The sequence below is a fragment of the Somniosus microcephalus genome, chromosome 14 (genome assembly GCF_052327205.1).
Source record: "Somniosus microcephalus isolate GS21.2 chromosome 14, FLI_Smic_1.0, whole genome shotgun sequence".
Taxonomy (NCBI): domain Eukaryota; kingdom Metazoa; phylum Chordata; class Chondrichthyes; order Squaliformes; family Somniosidae; genus Somniosus; species Somniosus microcephalus.
In genome coordinates this window covers 3675847-3698543 of record NC_141000.1, presented here as the reverse complement: position 1 = coordinate 3698543, position 22697 = coordinate 3675847, and the positions used below count along the sequence as shown (strand labels likewise).

General features: G+C 45.5%; 1 protein-coding gene across 3 annotated transcripts in view; it reads left to right on the top strand.

The window, feature by feature from the left end:
• Positions 1 to 21235, top strand: part of pcid2 (PCI domain containing 2) — a 54162-nt gene extending 32927 nt beyond the window's left edge. For all 3 annotated transcript variants that reach the window (XM_086006143.1, XM_086006145.1, XM_086006144.1), the window contains exons 10-15: positions 1065 to 1206; positions 1481 to 1581; positions 2313 to 2386; positions 12976 to 13101; positions 13258 to 13381; positions 20869 to 21235. In XM_086006143.1, coding sequence (XP_085862269.1) covers positions 1065 to 1206; positions 1481 to 1581; positions 2313 to 2386; positions 12976 to 13101; positions 13258 to 13381; positions 20869 to 20958 — 657 coding nt within the window. In that variant the 3' untranslated portion in view covers positions 20959 to 21235. The remainder of the gene's footprint in view (positions 1 to 1064; positions 1207 to 1480; positions 1582 to 2312; positions 2387 to 12975; positions 13102 to 13257; positions 13382 to 20868) is intronic.
• The last annotated feature ends 1462 nt before the right edge of the window (positions 21236 to 22697 follow it).

Here is a 22697-nt window from a genome sequence, read left to right as displayed (position 1 = left end):
ATGGCAGGAATTCCTATTCATTTCTTTGTTCCATTTCCCACCCAGCAGCTGGTCAAATTGACAGCCTGACTGATGGCCGGGAGGGAAAACCAGCAGCCAGGGACCCTTGAGGTTGGGGTCAGGGGGGAGGGATCGTCCATTGGGGCTAGGGCGGGGGAGGGGGGAATGGTTGGCGATCGCAGCAGGGGGAGGCCAAAGGCTTCTTTGAGGGGCCGGAGGAGCACTCCTGCCCCTCCAGGCCCACAAGGAGTGCTGGAATAGGCACTTACTTTGTGGAGCTGGCAGTCCTCATCTCCCTTTCACTGCCGGGTTTCCCAAGCCCTGGGAAACCCGAGCAGCAGCAGTGAATTTTAAATTGGGCTCCTAACTGCACTCTGGGAGCCTGATTTAAATATGTTAATGAACCTCTCCATGGCAAGACACTCGGGACACTACGATATCTGCCACCGTAAAAATGGCAGTATGTGTGGCGGGTTGGGGACACGTTTCCCATATTTCAGTCGTTAACCCTCTCCCACCCATGGGGTTGGTTGGGGGGGGGGGTGCGCGATGCGGTTACTATTGAGGCCACTGCCTCAGTGGGAGGTGAGCTGTCATCGGAGTACATGCGCCAGTTCCACGCATTGTTACCTGCTCCGTTAGTCCACATGTTGCTGGACAGCTGCACTTTTACACGTTTGCCTTGTTCACTCAGTCAGGTATTGCGCTGGCAGGTTTCATAGGTTGATCCACAGTAACCCAGTCAACGATTACTGCCTCTTCTGGTTCCTTGTACACATTGACATTGTATCTGACATTGAACTGTATCTGTCACCTGCTGGCCCAGTTATCTAATGGATCCAATGGTGACGGGCACAAGCGTGGCGGGTTGGCATCACGTTCTGCGCATTTCACTTTTTAACCCCTCGACCCTCTCCCGCCAGTCGTGGGGGTGGTTAATATCAAGGCCAGTGTCTCTAAGTGAATGAGATGTGTGTGTATATATAGGAATAAAACTGGATTGTTTGAAGTGTGCTAGAAGTTCATATTTGGTATTATTCAACATTCTAACCATTTTTTTACAGATCAATAAACTCCATCTGTGTAAACCCTTAATCAGAGCAATTGACAGCTCCAGTCTAAAGGAGGAGTATAGCATGGCACAAAGGGTGACATACAAGTACTATGTTGGCAGGAAAGCCATGTTTGACAGTGATTTTAAGCAAGGTGAGGCACCACTAACACCAGGTATAGGACGGGTTTATTATTGCATCTGTTTTGTACTATTATAGACATGTTGGAATGTTCTACTCAAAAACAAAGTTATGTTTACTTACTCTATACCTACTAGCTCATTAGTTGTGTAAAGTACATAAAAAGAGAGAACACAAAATACATAGGGAGCATACACCGAGCGTATTATGTAATGTACAGGTGGTACACACGGAGCAGAGCGATGATGTTTTAAAAGATAACATTTTCTATCCTCTTTTCCTTGCAGCTGAAGAATATCTGTCATTTGCGTTTCAGCATTGTCACAGATCCAGCCAGAAAAACAAGCGGATGATTTTGATCTACCTGCTACCCGTGAAGATGCTTCTTGTAAGTAAGCCACATCAAGTAGCAATAATAAAACTGGCAGCTCGGTAGATACGTCTTGGGACGCAACAACTGTTGAAAAAGCATTGATCGTGAATGTTGTGATAAATGCAGTTTCTTGACACTGCATTGTGGGTTCAAGTCACACTCCAGAGACGTGAGCACGTAATCTAGACTAACACTCCAATGCAATACTGAGGTGCCGTTTCTTGGATGAGATGTTAAACTAAGATGTGTGCCCTCTCCGATGGATGTAAAAGATCTCACTGCACTCATTTTGAAGAAGAGTAGTAGAGTCGTCCCAGTGTCCTGACCAATATTTATTCCTCAATCCAGATCACGAAAAACAGATTATCTGGTCATTATCACATTGCTGTTTGTGGGAGCTTGCTGTTCACAAATTGGCTGCTGTGTTTCTTACATTACAACAGTGACTCCATTTCAAAAACGACTTAATTGGCTGTAAAGCGCTTTGGAATGTCCTGAGTCCTTCCTTCCTTCCTTCCTCCATTTTTCCCTTTCTATTTCTTTTTTCTTTTCTTTTCATTCTTTTCTTAAGTCGGGGAAGGCCCCAGCTGGAAGGTGGACCTCTCCTTATAACAACTTGGTCCACAATTACCTCAAATGCCCCGCAAATTGATCCCTGTAGCAGTGTAGATGCAACTTCAGTCCTGCAATCAGAACTCCGCTACAGCCCGTGGTCTGTTGCCATTTATTATACGTTTGTTTTACAGGGCCACATGCCGACAGTCCAGCTGTTACGAAAATATGACCTTTTGCAGTTTTCTGATGTCACCAAGGCTGTTGGGTATGAATTTTATGGAGACATTGTTTTTTATTTTACATATTCATTTATATGATTTGTGAAGGAAACCTTGTAAATTAGTAGGTTTTGAATTTAATACTAATTGGTAATGTTCTGGGGGATGATTCCTCGATCTGTTCAGTGAGTCACTGGCAAATTTTAGTTGATGTTCAGAGCCTACTTTCTTGGAGATTGAGTATCACAACATTGTTTAGCACTTGAGTTATCAAGCCTAGGTTCTGATGGGTTTTGTTATAGAAATAGAGCTTATTCTCATGACAGTTATAATTACTAGTGTGCTTTGTAATAGGAATATTAAAGCTAGTGTGAGGGAGAGTAGTTTCAATGTAATGTGCTTGCCCTAATCAGGAATCTTAGTATTCACAGAATCACAGAATCACAGAAACCCCACAGTGCAGATAGAGGCCATTTCGGCCCATCGAGCCTGCACCGACACATATCCCACCCGATCCCCGTAACCCCTACACCAACACATATCCCACCCTATCCCTGTAACCCCACGTATTTAATCCCCCTAACACTAAGGGTCAATTTATCATAGCCAATCAACCTAACCCGCACATCTTTGGACTGTGGGAGGAAACCGGAGCACCCGGAGAAAACCCACGCAAACACGGGGAGAATGTGCAAACTCCACACAGACAGTCACCCGAGGCCGGATTCGAACCCAGGTCCCTGGCGCTGTGAGGCAACAGTGCTAACCACTATGCCACCGTGCTGCCCTATTGTTGAAAAATACACCAATCTAATAGAAGAGATGGAAATTTATTTTCCCCAGTCCATATAATCCTCTTAAACACCTCAATTAGATCACCCCTTAATCTTCTATGTTCAAAGGAATCCAAGCCTAGTCTATGAAACCTGTCCTCATAATTTAACCCTTGTGATAAAGGCTAACATTCCATTCGCCTTTTAAATAATTTTTTGTACCTATCCACTAGTTTTCAGTGATTTCTGTAATTAGACCCTTAAATCTCTCTGTTACTCCACAGCTTGTCACCATTTAGAAAATACTCTGATCGGGACGAGAAGAGAAAGAGAGAGAGAGAGATAGACAAGCAGCCAGCCGAGGGTTACGGCTTCTCGCTTCTCGCTGTTTAGAAAACACTCTGATCTATCTTTCTTGGATCCAAAGTGGATGACTTCACACTTCCCCACATTGAACTCAATCTGTCACAGTTTTGCCCACTCACTTAATCTATCAATGTCCCTTTGCAACTTTCTGTTCCCGTCTCTGCTATTTACTGTGCCACCTAACTTGGGGGTAAGGTACCGTCTTGGATAGAGAACTGGTTGGCAGACAGGAAGCAAAGAGTTGGAATAAACAGGTCTTTTTCCAAGTGGCAGGCAGTGACTAGTGGGGTACCGCAGGGATCAGTGCTAGGACCCCAGCTATTCACAATATATATAAATGATCTAGACGAGGGAACTAGATGTAATATCTCCAAGTTTGCAGACAACACAAAGCTGGGTGGGCGTGTGTGCTGTGAGGAGGATGCCGAGAAACTCCAGTATGATTTGGACAGGTTGGGTGATTGGGCAGATGCATGGCAAATGCAGTATAATGTGGATAAATGCGAGGTTATCCACTTCGGTGGCAAAAACAGGAAGACAGATTATTATCTGAACGGCAATAGATTGGGAAAAGGGGAACTGCAACGAGACCTGGGCGTCCTTGTGCACCAGTCGCTGAAGGTAAGCATGCAGGTGCAGCAGGCGGTTAAGAAGGCAAATGGTATGTTGGCCTTCATAGCGAGAGGATTCGAGTACAGGAGCAAGGATGTCTTGCTGCAGTTGTACAGGGCCTTGGTGAGACCACACCTTGAGTATTGTGTGCAGTTTTGGTCGCCTTATCTGCGGAAGGATGTTCTTGCCATGGAGGGAGTGCAGCGAAGATTAACCAGACTGATACCTGGGATGGCAGGAATGACGTATGAGGAGAGATTGGTTGATTAGGCTTATATTCGCTAGAGTTTAGAAGAATGAGAGGGGATCTCATTGAAACTTATAAAATTCTAACAGGGCTAGACAGACCAGATGCAGGAAGGATGTTCCTGATGGTGGGGGAGTCCAGAACCAGGGGTCACAGTCTAAGGATAAGGGGTAAGCCATTTAGGACTGAGATGAGGTGGAATTTCTTCACCCAGAGAGTGGTGAACCTGTGGAATTCTCTACCACACAAGGCAGTTGAGGCCAATTCATTAAATATATTCAAGAAGGAGTTAGATATATTTCTTAAGGCTAAAGGGATCAAGGGATATGGGGAGAAAGCAGGGACAGGGTACTGAGTTTGGATGATCAGCCATGATCTCATTAAATGGCGGAACAGGCTCGAGGGGCCGAATGGCTGACTCCTGCTCCTATCTTCTCTGTTTCTAACTTAGTGTCAGCAAACTTAGATATACGGCTGAAGTTGGCGAGACTACTGAATACTGGGATGGGGAAATGTCACAAGTCAGGGACGGCCCCAGCTTGAAGGGTGGACCTCTCCTTAAAACAATCTTGTCCACAATTACCTCAACTGCCCCACAAATTGATCCTTGTAGCTGTGTAGATGCAACTTCAATCCTGCAGTCAGAAGTCGGCTACAGTTCATGTCTGCCCTGGAACCATCATTCTCCCGATTCTGTTTGAGCTTCCAGCTACTGACTGTATTCCCAATGCCGCTGTTGCCTTCCCACCAGGTATCATGGTATGAAGCTTGGCTCAATCATTTATGAGAAGCCTCAAGAGAAAGAGAAGTTTACTCTCGAAGATGGGCTGTCTTTGGCGTTTAACTTCCAAACACCAGAAATAAATATTTGCAATGTGGTTTCCAAACCAGATTTCAAAATTATTTTCTGCTCTCGTTCTTATGTTTCACTGAATTATAGAATCGTAGAAATTACAGCAGAGAAGGAGGCCATTCAGTGTGCAGTGTTTACTCCTCAATTGAAGTAACTAATCTTATTTCCCTGCCATAGAATCACAGAAGTTTATAGCATACAAAAGGCCATTTGTCTGTCAAGCAACTTTCTATCCTTGCTGTGATGCATGTCTGCTTGAACCATATGCCCGAATTCTTCTAACAAGCCTCTTTTGAGAAACCTTATCGAAAGCATTCTGAAAAGCCATATACACCACATCTGTTGCATTCCCTTTATCTATCCAATCAATTACTTATCAACGTAAGAAATAGGAGGAGTTGGCCATATGACCCCTCAAGCCTGCTCCGCCATTCAATAAGATCATGGCTGATCTTCGATATCAACTCCACTTTCCAGTCTATTCCCATATCCCTTGATTCCACTAGTGCCAAAAATATATTGTCTCAGTCTTGAATATACTCAACGACTGAGCATCCCCAGCCCTCTGGAGTAGAGAATTCCAAAGAATCACAACCCTTTGAGTGAAGAAATTTCTCCTCATCTCAATCCTAAATGGCCGACCCCTTATCCTAAGACTATGACCCCTAGTTCTAGACGCTCCAGCTGGGGGAAACAGCCTCTCAGCATCTACCCTGTCAAGCCCTCTAAGAATTTTATACGTTTCAATGAGATCACACCTCATTCTTCTAAACTCGAGAGAATATAGGCCCAATCTACTCAATCTCCCTTCATTGGACAACCCTCTCATCCCAGGAATGAGTCTAGTGAACCTTCGTTGCACTGCCTCTAAGGCAATTATATCCTTCCTTAGGTAAGGAAATCAAAACAGTACACAGTACTCTGGGTGTGATCTCACTAACGCCCTATATCATTGCAGCAAGACTTCCTCACTCTTATACTCCAACCCCCCTTGCAATAAAGGCTAACACACCATTTGCTTCTTAAAAAACCCTGTTAAATTTGCTGGCTGTCATAGATTAACCTATATATTTCTAATCTCGAATAATGGACACAACTGACAGTTGATTAATCTGTCTGAAGTGACCTGGTTTATCCTCCTTACTCTTCAATAAAGTTTCACGTCAGCAACACTCCAGCCCCACGGCATAATTTGCATATTTAAGGTGGATTGAAAAATTGTGGCTAGAGCCTCGATCTCCTCTCTGACCTCTTTCAACAGTCCAAGGTGCATGCCTTCTGGGTCCTAGTGACATCCAGCTTGAGTTCTCTTCTTTATTATTAGAATGAATTCATAGAAACATAGAAGATAGGAGCAGGAGTAGGCCATTCGGCCCCTCGAGCCAGTTCCGCCATTTAATGAGATCATGGCTGATCATCCAAATTCAGTACCCTGTCCCTGCCTTCTCCCCATATCCCTTGATCCCTTTAGCCTTAAGAAATATATCTTAACTCCTTCTTGAATATATTTAATGAATTGGCCTCAACTGCTTTGTGTGGTAGAGAATTCCACAGGTTCACCGCTCTCTGGGTGAAGAAATTCCTCCTCATCTCAGTCCTAAATGGCTTAACCCTTATCCTTAGACTGTGACCCCAGGTTCTGGACTCCCCCGCCATCGGGAACATCCTTCCTGCATCTAGTCTGTCTAGTCCTGTTAGAATTTTATAAGTTTCAATGAGATCCCCTTTCATTCTTCTAAACTCTAGCGAATATAAGCCTAATCGACCCAATCTCTCTTCATACGTCATTCCTGCCATCCCAGGTAACAGTCTGGTGAATCTTCGCTGCACTCCCTCCATGGCAAGAACATCCTTCCTCAGATAAGGCGACCAAAACTGCACACAATACTCAAGGTGTGGTCTCACCAAGGCCCTGTACAACTGCAGCAAGACATCCTTGCTCCTGTACTCGAATCCTTTCGCTACGAAGGCCAACATACCATTTGCCTTCTTAACCGCCTGCTGCACCTGCATGTTTATCTTCAGCGACTGGTGCACAAGGACACCCAGGTCTCGTTGCACTTCCCCTTCTCCCAATCTATTGCCGTTCAGATAACAATTTGACTTCCTGTTTTTGCCACCAAAGTGGATAACCTCGCATTTATCCACATTATACTGCATCTGCCGTGCTTCTGCCCAATCACCCAACCTGTCCAAGTCATACTGGAGTTTCTCGGCATCCTCCTCACAGCACACACGCCCACCCAGCTTTGTGTCGTCTGCAAACTTGGAGATATTACATCTAGTTCCCTCGTCTAGATCATTAATATATATATATATTGTGAATAGCTGGGGTCCTAGCACCAATCCCTGCGGTACCCCACTAGTCACTGCCTGCCACTCAGAAGAAGACCCGTTTATTCCAGCTCTTTGCTTCCTGTTTGCCAACCAGTTCTCTATCCAAGTCAGTACCTTACCCCCAATTCCATGTGCTTTAACTTTGCACGCTAATCTCTTATGCGGGACCTTATCGAAAGCCTTCTGAAAGTCCAAATACACCATATCCACTGGTTCTCCCTATTCTACCAGTTACATCCTCAAAAAATTCCAGTAGATTAGTCGAGCATGATTTACCTTTTGTAAATCCATGTTGATTTTGTCCGATCCTGTCACTGTTTTCCAAGTGCTCTGCTATTACATCTTTTGTAATGTCTCTAGCATTTTCCCCACTACCGACGTCTGGCTTACCGGTCTATAATTCCCCGTTTTCTCTCTACCACCTTTTTTAAATAGTGGGGTAACATTAGCTACCCTCCAATCCATGGGAACTGTTCCAGAGTCTATCGAATTTTGGAAGATGACCAGCAATGCATCTACTATTTCTAGGGCCACTTCCTTAAGTACCCTAGGATGTAGATTATCAGGCCCTGGGGATTTATCGGCCTTCAATCCCGTCAATTTCCCTAACACCATTTCCCTACAAATACTGATTTCATTCAGTTCCTCCCTCTCATTAAACCCTATGTTCCCCGACATCTCTGGGAGGTTATTTGTGTCCTCCTTTGTGAAGACAGAACCAAAGTATGTATTTAATTGGTCAGCCATTTCTTTGTTCCCCATTATAATTTTCCCTGATTCTGACTGCAAGGGACCTACGCTTGACTTCACCAACCTTTTTCTCTTCACATATCTATAGAAGCTTTTACAGTCAGTTTTTATGTTCCCTGCAAGCTTACTCTCATACTCTATTTTCCCCCTCTTAATTAATCCCTTTGTCCTCCTTTGCTGAATCCTAAACTGCTCCCAATCCTCAGGTTTGTTGCATTTCTGGCCAATTTATATGTTCTCTCCTTGGATCTTATGCTATCCCTAATTTCCCTTGTTAGCCACGGTTGAGTCACCTTTTTTGTTTTATTTTTATGCCAAACAGGGATGAACAAATTCTGTAGTTCATCCATGTGATCTTTAAATGTTGGTCATTGCCTATCCACCATCAACCCTTTAAGTAACGTTCCCCAATCCATCCTAGCCAACTCACGCCTCATACCATCGTAGTTTCCTTTATTTAAATTCAGGACCCTAGTCTCCGAGTCAACTACTTCACTCTCCATCTTCCTTTTCTATGGGTATCTCATTGAAGTTTTCCATTTTCTCCACCTACTCAAATCATTTGTCAAAACTGAAGCAAAATATTTAATATCCCTCCATATCTCCATCCTCCGCAGTTAGATTCCCTCCTTCATCTCTGAGTCATCACACCCTGTCTTTATTATTTTACTTTTTATATGCTTATAAAAGCCTTTACTATTTCCTTTTATAAAATCTTCTAGCCTTTTTTCATATTCACACATAGCTTTTCTACCTTTTCACCTTGTAGGAATAGATTTATTCTGTATTTATATCATATTTGCAGATTTCCCACTGCTGATCTGTCAACCTGTTTACTACTTTCTCTGCCCAGTTAATTTGTCCCGGATCCCTTATCTCACTGAACTTTGTCTTTTCCTGTCCAGCATACTTATCCTTTGACTCTTTATTATTTCTATTTTTACATCGACCCAAACTATGGGATTGCTATTTCCCAATTGTTCTCCAATTCCCATCAGTTATTTGCTAACTTCATTTCCCATAATTAAATCAAGCAATGCTTCTTTCTTTAATATAATTGCAAAATACTGCGGATGCTGGAAATCTGAAATAATAACAGAAAATGCTGGAAATACTCAGCAGGTCAGGCAGCATCCGTGGAGAGAGAAACAGAGTTAACGTTTCAGGTCTGGGACCCTTCATCAGAACTGGAAAAAAGCTGGAGATGTAACAGATATTAAGCTCCTTCACCTGGCACCTTCCCGTGCAAGCACAGGAGATGCTACACATGCCCTTTTACCTCCTCCCTTCCCACTGTCCAGGGCCCCAAACACCCCTTCCAGGTGAAACAGCGATTTACTTGTACTTCTTGCAATTTAATATACTGTGTTCACTGCTCACGATGCGGTCTCCTCTACATTGGGGAGACCAAACGCAGATTGGGCGACCGCTTTGCGGAACACCTCCGTTCAGTCCGTACGGGTGACCCTGAGCTTCCGGTCGCCTGTCACTTTAATTCACCGCTTCACTCCCACTCTGATCTCTCTGTCCTCGGGCTATTGCATTGTTCCAATGAAGCTCAACATAAGCTCGAGGAACAGCACCTCATCTTTCGATTGGGCACTTTGCAGCCTGCCGGACTCAACATTGAGTTCAACAATTTCAGATAATTATCCCTGCCCCCATTTTTCATGCAGTATGATTTTTGCCATTCCCATTTGCAACATTTTATCTTTCCTGCCTCTTACAAAAGTACAGGATGTTCTTTCTATTCCTTCCTCCCCTCCTAACCGCCCACCCCCCCCCTGCCACCCCCTGTCTCTGCACCTGCTTAATATCTGTTACATCTCCAGCTTTTTCCAGTTCTGATGAAGGGTCCCAGACCTGAAACGTTAACTCTGTTTCTCTCTCCACGGATGCTGCCTGGCCTGCTTTGTGTTTCCAGCATTTTCTGTTATTATTTCAGATTTCCAGCATCCGCAGTATTTTGCAATTATATTAAAGAAAGAAGCATTGCTTGATTTAATTATGGGAAATGAAGTTAGCAAATAACATTGATCGATTAAGTGAGTGGGCAAAACTGTGACAGATTGAGTTCAATGTGGAGCAGTGTGAGATCATTCGCTTTGGACCTAAGAAAGATCGATCAGAGTGTTTTCTAAACAGCGAGAAGCCGTAACCCTCGGCTGGCTGCTTGTCTCTCTCTCTCTCTCTCTCTCTCTTCCTGTCCTGTGCTTCTGCAAATTCAAGTGTAAAACTAGAGTTTTTTATACCCCTCTTACACAAACTCTCCCTTATCTGGATATGCTAGTCACATGCCTTGACCCCTTATCAGAATTGCTCAACATCTGTGCATACACAGCCTCGTTTATCTTAACATATCCAAGGTTTCCATATTCTCAGCTCATCCTCAACACATTCTCAATGTCACCTTTATCTTGTCTTTAAAAAAAGATGCTTGAAACCTGCAATGTAAGCAGCTTTCAGCATCACCTCGCTCAGCCTATCGTTCTGCATTCTGGGTGATTGTAACCTGGCTATTTCATGATCTTTAGCTACTATCCATTGATTCCTAGCTATCTTATATTTATATAAGCATGTGCTGTTTATGCATTAAGATGCCTAATCGAGAATTAGGTTGATATGTTAAAAACACCTCATCTAAACTTAAGTTTTATATGCTACTTATAAACTTACAAAATTCTAACAGGACTAGACAGACTAGATGCAGGAAGGATGTTCCCGATAGCGGGGGAGTCCAGAACCAGGGGTCACAGTCTAAAGATAAGGGGTAAGCCATTTAGGACAGAGATGAGGAGGAATTTCTTCACTCAGAGAGTGGTGAACCTGTGGAATTCTCTACCACAGAAGGCAGTGGAGGCCAATTCATTAAATATATTCAAGAAGGAGTTAGATATATTTCTTGAGGCTAAAGGGATCAAGGGCTATGGAGAGAAGGCAGGGACAGGGTACTGAATTTGGATGATCAGCCATGATCTCATTGAATGGCGGAGCGGGCTCGAGGGGCCGAATGGCCGACTCCTGCTCCTATCTTCTATGCTGAAAATGCCTAATCTTACAACAGGTACAAAACTAATTAAAACGGCTAATGGAATGTTGGCCTTTATCTCGAGGGCTGGAAGCTATGTTACAGTTATATAAACCTCCGGTTAGACTCCATTTAGAACACTGCGTTCAGTTCTGGGCCCCGTACCTCAGGAAGGATATATTGGCCTCGGAGGGGGAGCAGCGCAGATTCACCAAAATGATACCTGGACTAAAAGGGTTAAATTATGAGGACAGATTGCGTATACTGGGCTTGTATTCCCTGGTATATAGAACGTTAAGGGTGATTCTACAACAGTGTTTTTATCTTTCACTACCTCAAAGCTTCTTTCTTTCCCTATCTTCTCTATAATATTTCCTCACTATTTATTTCAGCCAAGCCTTATGCTTCTATCCCAATAGTTTTATTAATCCTGCTCTCCCTCTACAGTCTTAAACATAGACTTTCCCCACCCCTTGCCATATTAGTTTAAATCCTCCTCACTGCTCTATCTTCTCTGCAAGGAGATTGGTGTTATTTCTGTTCGGGTGAAGACCGTCCCTTCAGTGTATATGTCCCTTGTTCCAGAACTCACTTCAGTGCCCCAAGAGTGTGAACCCTTCTGCGCCAGTCCTGCAACCACACATTGACTTTCTTAATCATCCTCTCCTTAGCCAGTAGTGCCGCATTGGCCAAGAAAGTGGCTAGCCATTGCCAGATCTGGGTCAACTGTGAGCCTGGCTCTCCTTAGCAAAAACCATGTACTAATCCAGGATCATCTGGAGGCCATAACTCCTTTTATGGGTGACAAATTCCCTCCTTAAAACTCTGTCCCCCTCCCCTCCCTAATAAAATGGAGGAGCTCATGAAATTCTTTACCTCTGGGATTGAGATAATTCGTACAACTGCCTCTGCTACTTGCTCCCCTTCCCCTCTGGCCCTGCTCCCAGTCTCCAACCCACTGGACCCCTTATGTTATGTCATTGCAGTTTCTCTCCATTCCCCCCCCCCCCCCCCACCCAAACCCAGCCTTTCCAAGCCCATCTCTTTCATGAAACCCATCTCCTGCTCACTTGATCTCCTTCCCCAGTGAACTCTTGACCATTTGGATTGGGATCCTCCTGACCCCAAAACCAGCGAACATTGTTAATGGCCCCCTTTGCTCTGGCATGCAGGCTGGTGTGAGGGGTGGGGGCTGGAGGGGGGCTGGTGTGCGGGGTGGAGGCGGTGTGGGGGCTGGTGTGCAGGTTGGAGGGGTGGAGGCGGTGTGGGGACTGGTGTGCAGGGTGGAGGCGGTGTGGGGGCTGGTGTGCAGGGTGGAGGCGGTGTGGGGACTGGTGTGCAGGGTGGAGGCGGTGTGGGGGCTGGTGTGCGGGGTGGAGGCGGTGTGGGGGCTGGTGTGCAGGGTGGAGGCGGTGTGGGGACTGGTGTGCGGGGTGGAGGGGTGGAGGCGGTGTGGGGGCTGGTGTGCGGGGTGGAGGCGGTGTGGGGGCTGGTGTGCGGGGTGGAGGGGTGGAGGCGGTGTGGGGGCTGGTGTGAGGGGTGGAGGCGGTGTGGGGACTGGTGTGAGGGGTGGAGGCGGTGTGGGGACTGGTGTGCGGGCTAGGGAAAGGCTAGTTTGGGCCCAGTTTTGGTGCGCGGTCTCCTTGTTTTTAACTTTTTTTTTTAATTAGTGAAGGGAACCTTCTGCTACTGAACGAAGCTTTGACGAAACATGAAGCTTTCTTCATTCGCTGTGGAATCTTTCTAATACTTGAAAAACTGAAAATCATCACATACAGAAACCTTTTCAAGAAAGTGTAAGTGCAGAGCACACCTTCATTGTATAGGCACTTCATTTGCCGTCAGTATTTATTATGCAGTTCTATAGGGCAACGATCTTTCTGTGAACAGTTATGATGTTTCCTGATTAACCAGCAGTTTGTTTCACATTTAACTTCATGCTGTTGTTTCAGAAACTTGTTGCTGAGGACACACCAACTGCCGCTCGATGCTTTCCTGGTTGCTCTTAATTTCATGCAAGTCGAGGATGTTGATATCGATGAAGTCCAGTGTATTTTAGCAAACCTCATCTACATGGTATGTGTTAGAGCATCCATGCGGTGGTTTGACTCCCAATTTTCAATTTATACGGGTGATATAGATTACAAAATGTCAGAATTATTATTGCCAGGTTTTAGAGAAGTACATTAAATGAGCCGGGGGAGTGGGATTAATTGGATAACTCTTTCAAAGAGCCGGCAGAGGCATGATGAGCTGAATGGCCTTCTGTACTGTAAGATTCTCTGACTCTAAGGCCTAGAAATTGGGTTGGGGGCGCCAAAGTGGCGCAAAAGTCACCTGAGCGCAGGATTTAGCGCAGTGATCGGAGTGATACCGATCGCCAGAAATTCAGTTTCAGTGCCCCTCGAGGGAGACGGGGCGAGGCTCGAGGCGCTCCGCGTCCCTCTTAGGGCGCTGAAACTGATTATCGCAGCGCAACGTGTCGCAGCGCCACATGCTGCGGCACGGCACGCTGCGGTACTGCAGGCCTTCCTCCCACTGTTAAGGGGGAGGTGCCTGCAACAATGCGATCCCCGCTCGCGAGTGCCGGCAAATGAGCCCGGCACCAAGGAGAAGTGCCGGGCTCTCGAGAAACAGCCGGCAATGCCGCGGCGGGGGGGGGGGGGCGGGTGGTTAGGAGGCCGGGGACGGAGGTGCTGGCAGGTGGCCGCCGAAAAAGCGGCCGCCCCGCACCTCCACCTTAACTTGCGCCGCTGCCGGCACAGTAAGGCCCCGTGAACCGGGCGCGGGTAGCGAGCGGTGCAACTGCGGCGTTCGCTACCAAATATCGCGAACGGGGCACGAATGGGGCGCTACGCGCACCAATGACGTCATCGGTGGCGGCGCAGCGCAAATACCTAACGCCACCATTAGCGCCCCTACTGAATATCGCCGGAGACGCAGCCAGTGGCGCTACAGCCACTGACTGCCTCTTTAGGCGCTAACAGGTGGCGCTACTCACCCAATTTCTCCCCTATGACTCTTAATTGTAGCTCTTTGTCTTCCAGACAATACAGATATTAATGTATTTAGCAGTTGATAAAATAAAATAGATTAGGTAGCTCCCATACCTGCCAGCAACAAGGTTTTGGGGTCCAATTAGTGTTTGATGACAAAAGACAACACAATCAGGTCCCCTCAGCAGCCCTCCAAGCTGGGTCTGGTGGCTGGACAGACGCCTCCCTCTTATTTGCATGCTTCCAGTACTGCTAACCCCAATTGACGTCTCTATTTTGGGTTGGTGGGGGGGGGGGGGGGGCGGGTGCTGGGAATGAATGGAATTAAAACGATTCAAGTAGGTAGAAGGGATAATGCAAAGGGGAAAGAGGAAGAATGAATGAATGAAGGGCTCAATAATCAGACATGGACTCTGGGTGGGAGGGACTGCTGGGCCCAATAATCAGACATGGAGTTTGGGTGGAGTGGGACTGATGGGCCCAATAATCAGACATGGACTCTGGGTGGAGCGGGACTGGTGGGTCCAATAATCAGACATGGAACCTAGGTGGGGCGGGACTGCTGGGCCCAATAATCAGACATGGACTCTGGGTGGAGCGGGACTGATGGGTTGAATCTCACTTTGTTGGTGTTGATGGATTTGGTTCGTGTCTTTTTAAAGGACACTATTAGTTGCTGTACTTGCATTGATGCCTGAGGTTAGAAGCTAGCAATAATTAAAAGCCCAGCTTTGTAACTGACGGAAATTATTTTTGCTTCATGGTGGGACTTTGTGTTTAAAATTGCCATGGTTTATGACAGCATTTTCAACCTTTGCCTATGTTAATAGACAGAGGAATGGCTCAGCAGATGTGATTTTACAGTGTGAGATTGGGTTGGCTGATCGCTGCTCTTTGAAGGGATTACTGAGCTAGCTTTATGGTGGGTGAAGAGGTCATTGTGACCGGGTTATCTCTGATCTACAATAAATTTAAGGATGTTAATAACTGGTGTCAGCCATGGCTCAGATGGTAGCACTCTCACCTGTGAGTCAGAAGGTTCAAATCCCACTCCAGAAACTTTAGCACAAAATCTAGACTGACACTCCCTCAGTGCTGCACTGTCGGAGGTGCATCTTTTGGACGAGACGTTAAACCGAGGCCCCGTCTGAACTCTCAGGTGGACATAAATGATCCCATGGCACTATTTAGTAGAAGAGCGGGGGCATTATAGAATCATAGGATGGTTACAGCACAGAATGAGGCCATTCGGCCTGTCGAGCCCGTGCTGGCTCTCTGCAAGAGCAGGTACTTATCCAACTCCCTTTTGAAAGCCACGATTGAGTCTGCCTCCACCACCCTCTCAGGCAGTGCATTCCAGATCATAACCACTCGCTGCATAAAAGGGTTTTTCCTCGTGTCGCCTTTGGTTCTTTTGCCAATCACCTTGAATCTGTGTCCTCTGGTTCTCGACCCTTCCACCAATGGGAACAGTTTCTCTCTATCTACTCTGTCTAGACCCCTCATGATTCTGAACACCTCTATCAAATCTCCTCTCAACCTTCTCTGCTCCAAGGAGAACAACCCCAGCTTCTCCAGTCTAACCACATAACTGAAGTCCCTCATCCCTGGAATCATTCTCGTAAATCTTTTCTGCACCATCTCTAAGGCCTTCACATCCTTCCTAAAGTGCGGTGCCCAGAATTGGTCACAATACTTCAGTTGAGGCCGAACCAGTGTTTTATAAAGGTTCATCATAACTTCCTTGCTTTTGTACTCTATTCAGGAAACGTTGTGCTATCCGGCACCGACGGGACCGAGCTGTTGCCGTTCCCTCAAACCTGCCGGACACACCAGCGTTAATGTTGAAGCATACGGAGCTTTTCATCTCCGTATCTGACAACAAACACTGTTGCTTAGCAACAGCTTCTAAACAGTCGGCCCGTACCTTGGAAGCGTCTCTGTAGCTTAGCAACAGCTTCAGAGAGACTTTCCAGAGCCTGACTGTTGGGGGAAAAAAAGCCACGAGAAGAAAAAAAACCTAACAAAACGGCTCCTGATTTTTGCCGGTGGCTCGAGCTTGCCGGACATTTAGCCTCCGGATAACACAAAGTTTCCTGTACCTCTATTCATGAAGCCCAGGATCCCGTATGCTTTGTTAACTGCTTTCTCAACCTGCCCTGCCACCTTCAACGATTTGTGCACATATACCCCCAGGTCTCTCTGTTCATGCACCCCCTTTAGGATTGTACCCTTTAGTTTATATTACCTCTCCTCGGTTCTTCCGACCAAAATGTATCACTTCGCACTTTTCTACATTAAATTTCATTTGCCACGTGTCCGCCCATTTCACCAGCCTGTCTATGTCCTCTTGAAGTCTATCACTATCCTCCTCACTGTTCACTATACCTCCAAGTTTAATGTCATCTGCAAATTTTGAAATTGTGCCCTGTACTCCCAAATCCAAGTCATTAATAATATATGTCAAGTAAAGCAGTGGTCCTAGTACCGACCCCTGGGGAACACCACTGTATACCTTCCTCCAGTCTAAAAAAACAACCGTTCACCACTACTCTCTGTTTCCTGTCACTTAGCCAATTTTGTATCCATGCTGCCACTGTCCCTTTTATTCCATGGGCTTCAACTTTACTGGTAAGCCTATTATGCGGCACTTTATCAAACGCCTTTTGGAAGTCCATATAGACCACGTCAACCTCATTGCCCTCATCAACCCTCTGTTACCTCATCAAAAAACTTGATCAAGTTAGTTAAACATGATTTGCCTTTAACAAATCCATGCTGGCTTTGCTTAATTAATCCACACTTGTCCAAGTGACTGTTAACTTTGTCCCTGATTATCGTTTCCAAAAGCTTCCCCACTACCGAGGTTAAACTGACTGGCCTGTAGTTGCTGGGTTTATCTTTACACCCTTTTTTGAACAAGGGTGTAACATTTACAATTCTCCAGTCCTCTGGCACCACCCCCGTATCTAAGGAGGATTGGAAGATTATGGCCAGTACCTCCGCAATTTCCACCTTTACTTCCCTCAGCATCCTAGGATGTATCCTATCCGGTCCTGGTGACTTATCTACTTTAAGTACAGCCAGCCTTTCTAGTACCTCCTCCTTATCAATTTTTATCCCATCCAGTATCTCAACGACTTCCTCTTTCACTATGACTTTGGCAGCATCTTCTTCCTTGGTAAAGACAGATGCAAAATACTCATTTAGTACCTCAGCCATGCCCTCTGCCTCCATGCGTAGGTCTCTATTTTCATTCCTAATCGACCTCACCTGTCCTCTTACTACCCGTTTACTATTTATATGCCTATAGAAGACTTTTTTGGATTCCCTTTTATGTTAGCTGCCAGTCTATTCTCATACTCTGTCTTTGCCCCTCTTATTTTCTTTTTCACTTCCCCTCTGAACTTTCTATATTCAGCCTGGTTGTCACTTGTATTCTCAACCTGACATCTTACGCTCTATCTCTTGCATAATCCAGGGAGCTCTAGTTTTAGTTGTCCTACCTTTCCCCCTCGTGGAAATATACCTCGACTTTACCCAAATCATCTCCCCTTTAAAGGCAGCACATTGTCCAATTACAGTTTTGCCTGCCAATCTTTGATTCCAATTTACCCAGACCAGATCCGTTCTCAACCCACTCCAATTAAATATTTTTACTCTAGATTGCTCCCTGTCCTTTTCCATAGCTAATCTAAACCTTATGATGCTATGATCACTGGTCCCTAAATGTTCCCCTACTGACACTTGCTTCACTTGACCCACCTCATTCCCCAGAACCAGATCCAGCAATGCCTCCTTCCTCGTTGGGCCGGAAACATACTGATCATGAAAGTTCTCCTGAACACACTTCAGAAATTCTTCCCCCTCTCTGCCCTTTACACTATTATTATCCCAGTCTATATTAGGATAGCTGAAGTCCCCCTTATCACTACTCTATAGTTCTTGCACCTCTCTCTAATTTCTCTGTAAATTTGCTCCTCTATATCTTTCCCACTAGTTGGTGGCCTATAGAATACACCTAGTAGTGTAATGGCAGCTCTATTATTTCTTAACTCTAGCCATATAGATTCTGTCCTTAACCCCTCTAGGACATCCTCTCTCCAGCACTGTAACATTCCCCTTAATCAATACTGCCACCCCACCTCCTATCTTTCCTGAACACCTTATATCCAGGAATGTTTAAAACCCAATCCTGCCCTTTTTTGAGCCAGGTTTCTGTTATCGCCACGACATCATATTCCCATGTGGCTATTTGCGCCTGCAGCTCACCAACCTTATTTACCACACTTTGTGCGTTTACACACATGCACTGTAAACCTGTCTTTAGACCTTCTTGTAGTCTCTAAGTCTGATCCCACCTAATACTGTACTATTTCTTACTCTAGTGCTATCTGTCTCTCCCCATCCTTTGTGCAATTTGTTTCTCCTTTCTAATGCTACATCCTGGTGCCCATTCCCATCCAAATTAGTTTAAACCCTCCCCAACAGCACGAGCAAACCCCCCCGCGAGGACATGGGTCCCAGCTCTGTTGAGGTGTAACCTGTCCGGCCTGTACAGGTCCCACCTCCCCCAGAACTGGTCCCAATGCCCCAGGAATCTGAAGCCCTCCCTCCTGCACCATATCTCCAGCCACGCATTCATCTACTCTATCCTCCTGTTTCTATACTCACGAGCTCGTGGCACTGGGAGTAATCCGGAGATTACTACCTTTTGGGATCCTGCTTTTTAATCTCTTTCCTAGCTCCCTAAAATATGCCTGCAGGTCCTCATCCCTCTTTCTACCTATGTCGTTGATACCGATATGGACCACGACCTCTGGCTGTTCACCCTCCCCACCCCCCCTCCCCCCACACCCCTCAGAATGTTCTGCAGCCGCTCAGTGAAATCTTTGACCCGGGCACCAGGGAGGCAACATACCATCCTGGAATCACGTCTGCGGCCGCAGAAATGCCTGTGTGTTCCCTTAACTATAGAATCCTCTACCACTATTGCCTTCCCAATCTTCCCCCTGCACCCCCCCCCCCACACCCTGTACAGCTGAGCCACCCGTGATGCTGTGGCTCTGGTTGTGCTCCCCAGAGGAACCATCGCCCTCACCACTGGTTGGAGAGCGAGATGCACCCGGGGGACTCCTGCACTACCTGCCTGGTCCTCCTTGTCTGTCTGACGGTCACCCGTTCCCTCCCTGCCTGCGCACTCTTACGCTGCGGGGTGACCACCTCCTGAAACGTGCTGTCCACGTAGCTCTCGGCCTCACTGATGCACCGCAGTGACGCCAACTGCTGCTCAAGCTCCGAAACCCGGAGCTCGAGCTCCTCCAGCCGACGACACTTCCTGCACAGGTGGTTGTCCAGAACACAGGAAGCATCCTGGATTTCAAACATTGCAAAGGATGTGCATCCCATGGGACTGAGAGGCCCTGCCATGCCTCTATTTATTCGACTATTTACTAACTTACAGAAGTAAACTTAAGACTAAGAATCTTAACAGTCGGGCCTACCGTTATCTCCGGCCGCTTCTCTCAGTCTCTTAGTTAAAGTCTTTATTCACATGATTATTTATAGTTCTGTTAATTAGTTTATCTAGTTAAGTTAGAGAAAATAAAACACTAATACTCACCCACGAATCACCTACTTGCAGTCCTGTGACGTCACTCCTTGATTTTGCTGTTCTTTCGGAATTCGCCGGATTTGTACTGTTTTAAGTACTGCCGCCTCTGCTGCTGCCACCTTCCAGGTCCGCGCTGTTGGAGGTGCCGTCTTTCGGATGAGACGGTAAACCGAGGCGCCGTCTGCCCTCTCAAGTGGATGTAAAATAATCCCATGGCACTATTTCAAAGAAGAGCAGGGGAATTATTCCCGGTGTCCTGGCTAATATTTATTCCCTCAATCAACATCACCAAAAAAAAACCAGATTATCTGGTCATTTCTCATTGTTGTTTGTGGAAGCTTGCTGTGCGCAAATTGTCTGCCATGTTTCCTACATTACAACAGTGACTACACTTCAAAAAGTACTATTTTGGGACGTCCGGTGGTCATGAAAGGCGCTATATAAATGCAAGTCTTTCATTTTCTTTCTCACCAACATCACTGAAACAGATTATCTGGTCATTAGTACGATAGCAAAATACTGCAGATGCTGGAAATCCGAAATAGCAACAGAAAATGCTGGAAAAACTCAGCAGGCCAGTCGACATCCGTGGAGAGAAAATAGAGTCGACGTTTTCGGTTTTGAAAAAGGGTTTTGACCCGAAACGTCGACTCTATTTTCTCTCCACGGATGTTGCCTGGCCTGCTGAGTTTTTCCAGCATTTTCTGTTGTTCTATCTGGTCACTATGTGGTCCCAATCATTGCTGTTTATGGGACGTTGCTGTATGCAAATTGGCTGCAGCATTTCCTACATTACAACAGTGACTACACTTCAAAAAGTACTTACTGTATTGGCTGTGAAAGGCTTTGGGATGTCCTGAGGTCGTGAAAGACGCTATATAAAATGCAAGTCTTTTTGGTAAATGGTATAGAGTAGCCTTTGTGTGTGGTCACATTCATTCTTTGTTTTGCAGGGACACATCAAGGGTTACATCTCTCACCAGCATCAGAAGCTTGTTGTCAGTAAACAGAACCCTTTCCCGCCACTGTCCTCCGTGTGTTAACCAACCACGGCCAGAAGTTCACACATTCCCTCCGCCCATCAATCCCAGGACACGCACGTGACGGTGGCTGATGGCCTCATTACCAAGGATCGTATGTAAAGCTGAGGATGATGTGACTTGCATTGCAGTGAGGATTCCCTGCCTGCCATTGTTTGATGTGTTTCCTCGGACACTGCCTCACTGTCATTTTGTATTTCTCATTAAAGATACAAATATAATGCAGGGTATATTTTGTTACCTTGATCACGGATATTGTAATAAATACAAACTTTTTTTTAATTGAAGTATGCTTTTTATATCTGCTGCAGAAACCCAAGGATTTAGATTATACTGTCACCACATGAATAATTTCTACCTCCTCTACTCTAAAATGCTTCAAAATGGAACACATAAACAGCCTAAAATTGAAATGTGCTGAGCCAGCTTGCCCTCAAACACCACCCCCCCCCCACCAGAAACTAAATCCCATACAAAATGTACCGTATACCCGCCGCTAAACTTGCTTTTTCAAATCTTGCCACATGGATTGACGCGTTGCCTACCTGTTCAGTTGTGATTTGTTGCTGTTTTATGAATATGATATTTGAGCCAATCGGGTGCAGATGTGACTCATACTTTACACATCAGGTGTGAATGCAGGAGATGCAATGGACAAAACATGTTCTAAACGTGCGACATTTTTCGACATATCCCAGCCGATCTCTCAGTGCGTTTCTCATGGTAAGTACTAGTTATGTTGTAGGGGAGAGCTGGGTGTGGAATTTGAGGAGGGTTGCATGTAGGAACATATATCTCCACTGAGAGACTTTGGAAAGAAGTTTGTAAGAGAAGAGGGCGTTTCCGCTAGGGCGCAAGTTGCCTGAAATCGGCCAAAGCAGCACAAAAGATTGCGGAATTTCAAGCACAAATTGAATCCAGCACAAATCGAGTGTCGGCAATCTTTCGCACTAGTTTACAAACATCATGCTAGAAGCTGGCCTTGCCCATTAAACTGGCCAAGCCCCCAGATCGAATGAATCATCATGCCAAGTTTGCGGGCCTTCGAGGAGGCTCTTAAAATTAGGATAGTTTTTTTTAGGCGCTAGGACACTAATAGTAAAAAAAATTTAAAAGCTTTTAAAATGTGCCTAAGAAACTGACTACACCAATATAACTAGCACGTTCTGTATAGTTTTTTAAAGACGTTTTCAGTTCATTAAAATTGGGTTACTCACAGGTGGTCGACTAGACATTCTGATTAAAAATGCTTATGTTTTGTGATAAACCCATTTTCAGCTGTATTAATAAAACTGCACCAAGTTACCACTCTTAACTATATCAGAATATTTTTCAAAGCAAATTTTTAAAAAATTACATTCTAAAACGCTGCCCAATTGCGCTGGTTCATGGCAAATTTTACTTTTGCCGATATGCAAATGAGTTTGAGCGGAAACTTCTGGGGAAAAAAACACTTCTCAAAACTGGTGCAATTATGGACGCAATTTGTGCCCGGATTGCTGATTGCGCCCAAAAGTGGAAACTCTACCCTAAGATCTCCCCAGAGACAGTAAACCATGCATTTTTCAATTGGCTCCTGGAAAATAAAAAATAGTACTTTTATTTAAAGATTTAAGTTGAGGATTTTTATTCAGAAATTTCTGTTACAGTTTGTCCTTCGTCCCACAACTGTCACATGTACTCTGTGCGGAAGTTGCTTCCATGGGCAAGCCCATGCTCCCTATGAACTAGAACGGGACCTT